Genomic DNA, 12,362 nt, shown 5'->3' with positions numbered 1-12,362 from the left:
GAGTAACAAAAACGTATCCTCATTTCAGAACATGATGAGTGTGTCACAAATCAGCACAACTGTGATGAAAATGCTTTATGCTTCAATACTGTCGGAGGACACAACTGCGTTTGCAAGCCAGGCTATACCGGGAATGGAACTACGTGCAAAGGTAAAAGATTTAAGTGCTGGCACCTCTTCCATTAGGGATAATGCAATCCATCTCTCCCTCCCTCCACCCTTTCTCATCACTGTTACCTGCCTTCTGGGTACTTCCCACAGCCATTGAGAACTTTGAAGTGTAGCTCATGGGCTTCCTCTTGGATTACATCAGTGTTTAAATGGCCAAACTGTTCAACAACTCTGATTTAATGCTCCATGACCTCAACCCCAGTGGTTTCCACCTCTCTTCCCCTCTAGTGGAATCATAGCCATAATCACATCCTGGGCATTTTTGTACAGAACTACTCCACTCTAGAAATCTAAACTTTAGCTTTCTATTATCTAACCCCACGTCCTTCTGCTTGCAGTTTGCCCACTCTGTTCTTTCCAGTTTTTCATCTTTAATCTCTCTGACCTGTCCTTTTCATCCAGATTACTAGTCTCCTCCTAGGTTCCGATATTTCTTTTTGAGTCCAAACATTACAGCTATATTTTTCTCGGCAGCCCTATCAACCCATTTGTTTTACTACCATGATCCACTGTGAAATATCTATTTGGGGTCAGTCTGAGAGCTTTTCTTCTCTGCTCTCTCTCTCTTGAGCTAAGTACTAATTAACTGGGAATTTTAGGTTTCTATGTGTTATCATTTCCCATTTTACCTGGTTTGTCATTACCCATCAATAACTCTCAGGTTTTCATTTCCATCAGCGGATATTCCAGCTGTAGTCCGCCACCATCCATTAATTCACTCTTTTATCCATGCCCTCATTTTCCTTCGTCAGATGAGCTTACCTCCCACTTCACAAGGAAAACGGAGGTTCTATTCTGGAAACTCCGCCAACTTCCATAGGATAAAGCCCATATTCCTTATTACGTCATATAGATTTATTTATCATTTGTCTAATTCAGGCATTTTAAGCTTCAGAACTGGTCCATTCTTCAAATGTACTGTGTTCATTATCCTGGAGTTTACCAAAATTAATTTTCTTTGTTACATGTATATGGGAGACAGGAGATAACAAGGAATTGTTACTAATGCTGTGTCCTTTGGTCATGACTTTCAGACATGGTCTACAGTGGATGCAGATAGGGATGGGCCAGAGGATTACTCTGTCAAAGTCTATGGAAATCTGTAGTTCAGAGCATTGTAAAGGCCTACGCATTTGGGAGTCTAAATCCCACAAAGATTTCCTCAGAAACTGGACGGATCCTGAGGAAAGCTAGACTTTCAAGTCCATAACATGGTATAAATGCACCCTCAGGACTTCCCCAAAGCATCTGGATGTTCAGAGAGTTAAGATTTCATCTGGGAGCCCAACCGCTTCTCACTCTTATTTGCATTTGAGCCTCACTCCTTATTAATGTGAAAAATAAAGTTTATAGCGTAAAGAATTCTTGAAGCCATGAGAAGATGCAGACAGATAATTCTTATCTTTGAAGGAAGGAGAACTTTCCAGCGTCTATAAATTTCTTCTGGGAATTAGGAGTATAGGTTGCCTGAGTAAAGACTCTCCGTTCCTGTGTGTGTCTCTGCTGGGAACGTCAAAAGCTGAGAGAGAAGTAGCTTAGCTGTAGGATCTGAATCATTGAGTCCTATTCTCTATCAACAGGCTGCAACCTTGCAAATTACTCCAGGGAGGATATACACATGGTCTGGTGGGTGTAGCTTTTCTTTTCATGAGGCTTCAATTCCTAATCTCTTTGCAAGTTCTTGGTGACTAGGTTTTGTTTTTGCCTAGGATGAAGAGAGATTAAGACCTAGAACCAAAGAAGCCAAATGGCCTCTTTGTGCCCCTTCCTTTAACTCAGTAGCAGAATCTCAGATTTCTACAGTTTCCCACTCTGAGAAAGTACATCCTAACTAATTAGAGGAAGCACATGCCAGAAAACCAGAGCAAAAGCTTTTGCCTCAGGCATGGAACAGGTTGATCGAGTTCATCCACAACAGGCCTTGCCAGGCTGAGGGAACAGCCTTTGCCTTACAGAGTCAAAGAATAAGCTGAAGTGGAAACAGAAGTTTCTAAGGGTACTCCATCCTGCCCATCTTGTTTTTCTCACCTTTTCTGAGGGCAGCACATCTCAAAAGATCACGCTTGCAGTGGCTCAGAGCTTGGTTTCTTTTTCTACTCACAGAAGAACTCCCCTCACTCACACACCCACTCTAACGCAACAGGCTATGCAGTGCCTTTGCCCTTGATCCTGGATCCTGACCTATCCTTGGCAGAGGGGTTCAAGACCCTTCTTGAAGACTCCTTTATCAAATTGTCATTATTGGCTAATTCATCACCAGGAATGATTTAGAACTTTTTGAAGGATGGGGCACTTCTCTAGTATTTTGACAGTTTGGACGGTGTGTAGAATGATCAGAGCTGTATAGGATTCAATTATTTCTTATTTCTGTATCTTATTCTTTAGGTGGTGGTTTCTTCCTTAAGAAGATGCCTAGGATAGCTGCCATTTTTTTTAGATTTAATTTCAAACTGGATTGCTACAATGAGGTGCAATACTACTTCTAATTCCTGTTTTGTAAGGCTACTGTTTTTTGTTAAAAGAAAGCTCAGTATTTTCTTTTACAGGTGAAATACTTAACATTGGAAAGAGTACTATTCTACAAATTGTGTTGAAGTTTCTTACCTAAATGGAAAGTGTTATTTGAATATGAAATTATAATAACATTTATATCAAAGGCAATAAAGAAAAGCTAGTTTGGAGTATCTTGAACTACTTCCTTCTAAAGTGCTAAAATTATTTATCTGAATTATTTTAGCATTTTGCAAAGATGGCTGTAGGAACGGAGGAGCTTGTATTGCCGCCAATGTGTGTGCCTGCCCACAAGGCTTCACCGGGCCCAGCTGTGAAACGGGTAAGAATATCATACCATCTTCTAGAAGATGAATTTTTACGCCCATGTATAAAGTAACCCATGAGGAAAATAATGTTTCAAGTGGGCTCTCAAAACATGGCACTTGCTATTAACACAGAAGCTTAGGAGGCAGGAGGTGGGAAGTTTCAGTGAGGTGTAGTCACTGGGCATTTGCCCAAAGTCACTCTAAGGAGGTTTTGCAGCTATTATAACTAGAAGTATATTGAACTTTTTCAGAAAAATATGTTGGATTACCCAGGATTTTATGACTTCATAATTCACTTTACTCATTTGGAGCCCAGTTTTCCTGGAATCTATATGCCCACATTAAAACATAGAGTTCAAGCTTATGGCCAACTCACTTCCTGGGACACACTACTCCCTGCATCCACATTTGAGAATTTTTAATAAATTTTTACCTGGTCTATTTAATATTTTTTCATTGTTGTCTGTTTACAAAGTGTTTAAGGTTTTCTACCCCTTAATTATTCCTCATCCAAGTCTGTTCCGAACTTACTCTTTCTGATAGATACTAATACTAGAAACTTCTAAAAATATTAAAAAATATATCTATGTGTAGTCTGTATATAGCTTATGTCTCAAAGTAAGATGTTTTGTCCATTGAAAACACACCTTGAGAATTTAAAAAGTGCCTTGAGTATTAACCCCTAATTAAAATCATATCAGTAGTAGTTTTGGTTTCTTTGTTAACGGTTAAGTGGGTTCTAACAGCAGATGACCTCACAAAGTCTGATTATTCTCCCTAAGAGAAAGCTGCTGCCACCAGTGATTAGTGGTTACCACCTCCTCTTGCTTTCCATAAACCTCAGTGCAGTAGATGCAGTGAATGTCCTGTCTCCATCCCACCTGCAGTCATTGGGTTTAATAAATACACTGATCAGAATGTGAGACAGAAAATGCTCTGGTCCGTTTGAGAAGTGAAAAGTTTACTGAATAAGTACTGCCACCGAGCACAGAAGGATGCTCACAAAAGGATCACTACATCCTTTCTTCCTGCAAGTACCTCTAAGTGGTGCTTTTCAAACTTCGGTGACTAACTGGTTACAAAGGTCTCTAACAGAAAATGCCTAGTGGTTATCTTTGATATGTGGGCCTCTTTCTTAAGGAGATCATTTCCAAAATCAAGAGTTCCAAAGCTCATAGTGCATGTGAATCACCCATAGAGCTTGTTAACTTGCTAAAAAAATACAGATATTTGATAATTAACTATCATAGGATTTAGTAGATCAAAATCAGGTACTTCCAGTGCAGTGGTTCTACAGTGTTTCTATCCCATGATCTCCAGTAGTATCCACACATGCATCAAGGTACACTAACAAGGTGCACATTCAGACCTATGGTAACTATGTTTCCTGAATACAGTATTTTATGCTGTTTCTGGTACAAAGTCTGGATACTGAAATAGTGGCTTTTTCAGGGAATTTCAGTGGTGTGCAAGTTTGAAATAGAGGCTGTCCCAGAAAATCTGGGATGAATAATGGTTATGCTCAATCCTGCGTATCATTTCCCCACTAAAAAAAAATTATATGGAGAGATTGTGAAAGTGTGGAATGGCATAAGATTAATCTGAGCAATGTAAAATTTAAAACTGGTGTTAAAAGTAACCCAACAGAATATTTAGCTTTCTCTGTGTAGTTACCCTTGATCTTTCAGTCTCTAAGAGGACAAACACAAAAAGCCAAGGGCTTTGAGAAAGATGTACGTTTAAAATCTAGTTTTACTCTTTCCTTGTTATGTGGCCTTGGGCAAGGTGCATAACTTCTGTGTCTTTTACCCTCTGTACGTCACCTTACTCTTCACAGGTCTCCTCGAAGATAGGTATTATCTTGAAGGTATTATCCATTTACAAACAAAAATTTTGGGTTCATTCTGATTTAATTTTTCTAACATCAGAGAGCTAGCAGCTGAATACTAAGGTCTTTCTACTCCCAAATCCAGGTTTTTATCTATATAATTGCTTTTCAAAGTTTCTTCTGAAGTCACTCTAATGACAGAGGAGAGAGAATGTCTCCTATCTGGGAAAATGTAATACCGATGCTTGCCTTAAGGCATCTGTCCCAATTATTTCTCCAGGTTAGTTCCCAATTCCTCACCTCCCAACACCACCATTTTTGTTGATGTAGTTATAAATAGAAGGTGTGCCCTTTAAAAAAAATACCTTCAGATGAGAAGAGACCCATTTGAAATAATTTATTCACCCATTTATTCAACAGATGTTTAATTAGGATCTGTTATATGCTGAGCACTGATCTAGAGACAGGATATAGCAGTGAACAAAACTGAGGCCCTGTCTGCATGGAAATTATGGTGTAGTGGAATAGAGGGACTATAAACAGGAAAATAAACATCAGGTAACAATAGGTACTGTAGGGCTTCCCTGGTGGCACAGTGGTTGAGAGTCCACCTGCCGATGCAGGGGACACGGGTTCGTGCCCCAGTCCGGGAAGATCCCACACGCCGTGGAGCGGCTGGGCCCGTGAGCCATGGCCACTGAGCCTGCACGTCCGGAGCCTGTGCTCCGCAATGGGAGAGGCCACAACAGTGAGAGGCCCGCATACCTCAAAAAAAACCAACAAAAAAACCCAACAATAGGTACTGTAAAGATAACTAGAGCAGATAGTATAAAATTATATTATTAACCTCTGGACCTTACATATGATGAGTATTATTATTATTATTGATATTTACTTTATTAATAAAGGTAACTACCCTCAGCTTCTGTATCAAGTCCCAAAATTTCAGTGGTTAGTACAAAAGGTGTATTGCTCATTCAAATCTCAGTTTGATATGTTGAATGCGGTATTGAGGGGAAAGTTGAAGGGGATTGGGATTGGGATTCCTCCAACTAGGGACCCTGGCTATTGCCATTTAGTGAAGAAGCCATGCCCAGTACATGACCTCTAAAACTTCTAGAGAAGAGGACCACAGAGAAAGCACGGAAAATACACACCCGGTGTTACTGCCTCAGGTCAGAAGTGTCCCTTCCCCTCACATACCATTGGTAAGATCTAACCACATGGCTTCAAGGGGTTAAGAAAATGTAGCTGAGCTGAGTGTCCAGGAAGATGAAACTGGTTCGGTGAGCATCAGGCCAGTCTTTTGCCATATCTGCTGTCTGTCGTTGCTAGTGCAATTTACTCAAAGCAATCAAAACATTTTCTGCATTTCTCTGATATCGTCAGGACAAGGAACTCTGAGTTACTTCCTTTTTCGATCACTGCCATATTTATCCTCATCCCCCTGGTAGGGATTCTCACCTTGGAATTCCTGGACCCCTGTAGGTCTATGGATGGGCTTTGGGGTCCATGAATTCCCTGAGTATCTGTGCACGTGTACATTTTTCTGCAGGGAGAACCCGGGCTCTTAAAGATTTCATATGTGTTATATGATTTCCAAATAGTTAAGAACCTCTAGAGAGAGAATCTTCAATGATTCATAAAGAGAACTAACTGCTATTTCATTCTGTGGCACGTGATCCAAACCCAAATGTCCAGTGTTTCTTTGGGAACCTTAAATCCAGATACCCCAAACTGAGCTCCTCATCGCCTCCATGACTCTTGCCCCATGTCCTCTTCCTCTTCTGTTTCCAAAACCCGGTTCTTCACTTCTATTTTCTGTTTCAGGGAGCGGCAGCCGTATCCACCAAGTTTTATCCCTTCTTCCTGCCCTCCCCCACCTCCCTTCCTCCCCCTCTCCCTCCCTCCCACCAGTACTCAAGGAATCATCCCCCTCACACCCCTTCCACATCCAGTCAAGTCCTTTTTGTTCTCGGTACTAGGGTCCCTTTCTTTCAAGTCTGGCTGCAACTAGAGTACTTCAGGCCTCTCAGGCATCTCTCTCCAGTGTAATCTCCACAGACTATAGAAGCCCAAATCTGATCATATCACCCCAGACAGAAAAAAAGTCAGTGCCTCCCATTGCCCTCAGGATAAAGGTCACATGTCTTACCATGACCTTCAAGATCTGACCCCTGCTAATCTACCCAGCTTTTGCTTTCTTGTCCATCTGTCTCCTCTCTTCACTTCCACACCAGGCATGGAGTTTTATGGGGGTGAAGGGTATAACTTGTTCACTTTTGAATCTTTGAGACATAGTATAAGGCCTATACTTTATTAGGTGCTCCACAAATATTTGTTGAATAAATAAACACAGGTGTAAATGAGGAAGAAAGAGATGATGTGGTTGCTTCCATATTTGCTGGATCTTTTAAAATATTAGTTTAAAGAGGGCTTCAGGGTCATCTGGTCTTAGACTTTCATGTGGCAGATGAGGTAATTATGGCACAGAGAGGTGAAGTTACTTATATGTGGTGGTTAATTATAGATACAGATCTGCAATTTAGAACTCATCTTCTGATTCTTATTCCAGTGTTTCCTTTTTCCCTCCTCCTTCCCTCCCTTCCTCCCTCCCTCCCTCTCTCCCTTCCTTCCTTCCTTCTTTCCTTTCTGCCTATGCTATGGTATATGCTCGGAGGAATTCATCCTACTGTCATCATTCATGAAGTCTGTGTTTTTGTTATGCCCACCCCTTCAGCTACCAGATAATCCTGTTGTCTTTAACAATGACTTCTGTGGCAGTTTTTCTCTCCCAAGGTAGGGAAAACATCATGATTGCCTAGATTGCACATGTATAGGAATGGCATAAATGTGGCCTGCTGGAGTTGGATACTGCCTGATAGCTTACAGAGGAGATTAATTCCTGGCCCCAGTGGTCATCTGTTGAGCCTTCACAATGGATCTCTGAGGATGACGTAAAAGGATTTACTGATTTTTTGAAAGACAATCCTAATGTGCATGACATTTACCAACCCTTGTTACTTTAGTTGAAAAAGTCTCCTCTGAACCCCCTCCCCCAAATTTATTTAGTCTATTTCTGCATCATGTGTATCTTAGTGAAATGGTTGAATCCATTTACCAACGTCACAAAAGGGCTATGTGTATGTTTTTATTGAGTAAAATTAATTTTTCATGGCCTTTTCTTTTTTAGCTGCTGTGTAAGTTTACCCACTTGTACAGCATAAATTCATTTTTAATTAAACATCCTAATATTCCATCATGTGGTTAACTTGGGTTTAGCAGGGTGATTATTTCTTGGATAAACTCAATAAAATGTATTAGAAATCTATGTGCTGAGGTTTAACAGCTCTGTCACTGCCATGCTGTATTTATTGCACAATTGCTAAACCTCCACAAACATGTGTCTGCTGATCTAATTAATATGCAAAGATGTCTTATTATACTGAAAGTAAATCTTTCAGTCATGATTTACAGCATAACTCTAAAAGATTTGACAGTCCCCTATAAGTAACTACTGACTTAAATCAAATTAAGATGCTTATAACTGGGAAAAAGTTGATATCAAATGGCAAAGCTAAAAAAATATGCTGCAATATCAAAGAAAAGGAAATCAAACATTTTAGTGATAAATGGCTTTGTGTGTATGTGTATGTGTGTGTGTAAAATAATGGTTTTCTTGACCACAGATCAAAACATGAGATGAGATATTAATTATTTACAGTGAGTAATTAAATGAATATAAATTTAAGTTGCATTCCCAAGTGTTTTTGTAGCTTTTTAATATCTGTAGTTTCAAGATGATAAAATGAAGCATGAGGCATATGTGAATGTTGCTTTACGTCCAAGATAACTTCAAATTGGTTGAGGCTGATTGATGTTTTAAAATTTGAATTATTACTGTTACAGTATAGGTAGTAAAAATCCTTCAATTCGTTAATAGTAACAAAGTTATTTTGCATAGTTAGCATATATTATTAATGTCGAACTGTATTACATTTCCTGATATTGTTTAACTAGCATTTTTCATCATTAAAGGAACATATTGATTTAATTTCATGATCATGTAACTTTTTCTAAAAGGCATATTTTTTAGACGCTTACATCATTTTATATCATTTTACATAGACTGAAAAAATTCAGAAACAAAAGAAAAATTTCAAAACATTTCTTCCATAGCATACATACCTTTTTTTTAACCAAAATGACTCACAGTGAAATTCCATTACCAAAATGTATATCTTTTTGTGGGAGAAGAGGAGAATTTGAGTAAAAATGTTGAGCTAACATAGTTTAAACAGAAAGAAAATCTTTAAATTCCTTCGCTTTACCAACAGTGGTGATCTTTTTAAAATAGTATTTTGAATTCATTTTGCTCTAGCTAAACAAATACAAACTTCACATACAAAAGCCATTTTCTGCCTAAGATGGAGACTCCAGTCATACTTGCTGATCTTCAGACTTGGTCTCTAGTTATAAAAGTGAGTAAATTACATTTGATGAATGAATGCATAATAATGAACTTTGGAAGAATTAGGTGTTTAGATCCCAGTGTTACTTTTTCCTGTTACCAAATTAAAAACAAAAACTCTGGGCTTCCCTGGTGGCGCAGTGGTTGAGAGTCCGCCTGCCGCTGCAGGGGACGCGGGTTCATGCCCTGGTCTGGGAAGATCCCACATGCCGCGGAGCGGCTGGGCCCGTGAGCCATGGCCGCTGAGCCTGCGTGTCCAGAGCCTGTGCTCCACAACGGGAGAGGCCACAACAGTGAGAGGCCTGCGTACCACAAAAAAAAAACAAAACCAAAACTCTCACCAAAAGCTTTTTGACCATACCTGCATATGAGTTAACTTAGGTACTTAAGACATGTCTTCTCTTTATGTTGGTGATCCTTGACCTCTTTTAAATAACCCTTTAATTGCTTAATGTTATGCCAAACCTTGGTTCTCCTTGAAGCATTTAACAGAGTGGTCGAGAACACAAAAATGGAAGTCAGAGCGACATCAGCATGAGTCCTAGCTCTACTGTTGACCAGCTGTGTGATCTTTTCTATGTTACTTCATTTTTTTATGCCTTAATATCTCATGGGGTGTTCTGGAGATTAAAAGAAGTAATGTAAGCAAGGTGCACAGCATCATGTCTTTGATGTGGTAAGCACTCAATAAATGATATTTGATGTGATTATATTATACATTTTAAGTGACATGTTCATACAGAGCTGTTTGAAGCTTTTAGATGTCCTTAAATTAGCGGTATGTACCCTGAAATGTTATAAAATAAGGGTTAGGAATTAGAATTAATTCTAGTTTTCTTGAGTTATTTATAAACCTGCTTTAAGTATAACTTTACTACACTGTAATGGTTTAAAATGTTTAATTTAGGAATTTGCATTCTTTACATTTACTTACAATTGCTTTATTTTAGTCCTAATGCAAATCTTTAAAAATTTATGTTTTATGGAAATTTGTCTTTGTACTATTCGAAAAGTAGTTAAAAGTTCTCAGTGTTATATCTCAAAGTCATTCTTCCAAGTCCTTCAGGTTAATTGGAAAAAGATCTTACTCTTTCCATGTATCAGTCATGTATAATAGATAACAACTCTGATGGGGAAATTTTTCAGGCTCTTTTATTTTAAGGCCTACCTAATTAGCACTGGAAATGATGACATGTCATGGAGTTAATGTAAAGGGAAAAAAATGTAGGTTTCAAACTGTTAGAAGGCAGGTCTCCAAAAAAGAAAAAAAAAAAAAAGCCAAATGGATTATTTGGGAATTTGGAAAAGATCTTCACTTTTGCTTTAAAAGTATTGCTAATCTTTTCAAGGGGTCACCCTTGAATATAACTTATATCGTATTATACCCTTGAGTTCCTAGTATTCATATCCCCTCTTCTTTTTTTTTGTTCAAAGCAAACCAAATAAAGTCACTTTTTAGATTTTTCTTTGATATTATTCTAAAATTAATTAACTGAATACTTAATATTTGAAAAAGCAATTCATGTACATGGTATAAAATTTAAAAGGACAAAGAACATATAAGGAAAAGTAAATTTCCTTTTTATCTCTTTCCTAAACATTTGTTTTTTCCCCTTAAGAGTATGCCTTGGAAATCATACTATTGATATATTCTCATTAGACAGAATGATTCAAATAGGAAAGTCAGTGTTATAGGAGCATGCTACCACTCAAATAATAGACTTTTAATTTGTAACTCTGGGGTTGCTAATAAGAATGCATATCTTGGGTACAAGATCTTTCTTTTCCTTTGGGCACCCCCATACTTTGGTTGGGAATGTTCTACCACTTTCTCCTTCATATAGTCTAAATTTTTTTTCCAGACATAAGCTGATGAATTTCTATTCATTAGAAATACGATGGGGGAGGTACAAACTTGATATCTTGGAGAGACTTTAGAAAGTGGTAAAGATACAAATAGCTATCTGGGACTTAGTCTTCTCTAATTCAAAATATATCTAGGACACATTTTATTTATAGTCAAATTATCTTTGCTTCTTTCATTCCATTTCTTTCTTCCTGAAGGACCTACCTTAGTACTCTCTTAGAGTGAGTCTATTAATGGCAAACTCTCTTTCTCTAATATGGGCTTTATGCCATTTTCAGTCTTAGGTGCGCTAGGTTTAGAATTCCAGGTGTTTTCTCTAAGCACTGTGAGGGAAGTATTCCACTGCCTTCCCGGCCTCTGAGATTTGTGTTTAGAAGTCTGCTGTCAGTCCAATTGTATCAATAATTCATTTGAAAATACATCTTTTCTTTGAAGATCCTCCTTTCCTTGGGGTTTGTGGTTTCAGTGCATTATATCTGTATTTTTATTTATCTTGTTTGGGGCTCATTTAGATGATTGCATCTGAGGAGTCATCTCCTTCACCTGTTTTGGAAAACACTCCATCTTTATGTCCTTGAATATTGCTTCTCTCTCATTCTCTATTCTTTCCTTTTGGACTTCCTATTGGATGTATGTTGGCCATTATCTTTCTGTGTTTTTTCAACTTTCTTTAGTATTTTCCATCTCTTTATCTCTCATGCTGTGACCTTTGTGATTTCTTCATATCTGTCGCCCAGTCTATCAGTTATCTCCTCTCCTCAGCTTTGTCTAATCCTGTGTTAGCTTATCTGCTGAATTTTTTTTTAAATAACTATCTTTTTTATTCCTAGGAGTTATTTTTTTCAAATCATTTAGTTCTTTTGTCTTTTTCCCCTTAGTTCTTATTCATTTCTTGTGGTTTTGATTCCTTCTTTTATGTCTTTAAAGCACTTATATTACATTATAATCTTTATCACATTGCTGTATTGTCTGAAGTTCAGGGGGGTCTAAATCATCTGAAGTTAAGGGGATCTAAATCTGCCTTTTGTTGTGTTTGCTGACTCTTGCCCATGATACAGTGTTGCCTTATGTGTTTGTTTGTTTGTTTGTTTTCTTTTTAATGTCTCATCTTATCTTCATTGAAGATTTACCTGTGAAACCTGAGGTCTTTTCTCTCCAGAGGAATTTTGCATTTGCTTCTGCAGGTATACCAGGAGTATTGCAATC

The 12,362-nt window shown here is 38.2% G+C and overlaps 1 protein-coding gene across 2 annotated transcripts in view; it reads left to right on the top strand.

Moving 5' to 3' along the window:
- Window positions 1-12,362, top strand: part of NELL2 (neural EGFL like 2) — a 456,105-nt gene that overhangs the window by 335,641 nt on the left and 108,102 nt on the right. For both annotated transcript variants that reach the window (XM_082634702.1, XM_082634703.1), the window contains exons 15-16: window positions 29-151; window positions 2,909-3,004. In XM_082634702.1, the coding sequence (XP_082490828.1) occupies window positions 29-151; window positions 2,909-3,004 (219 nt within the window). The remainder of the gene's footprint in view (window positions 1-28; window positions 152-2,908; window positions 3,005-12,362) is intronic.

Source organism: Mesoplodon mirus (assembly GCF_964341445.2).
Source record: "Mesoplodon mirus genome assembly, chromosome: 11".
NCBI lineage: Eukaryota > Metazoa > Chordata > Mammalia > Artiodactyla > Ziphiidae > Mesoplodon > Mesoplodon mirus.
Note: the sequence above shows the minus strand (reverse complement) of the source record. Positions and strands in the feature narration are given on the sequence as shown.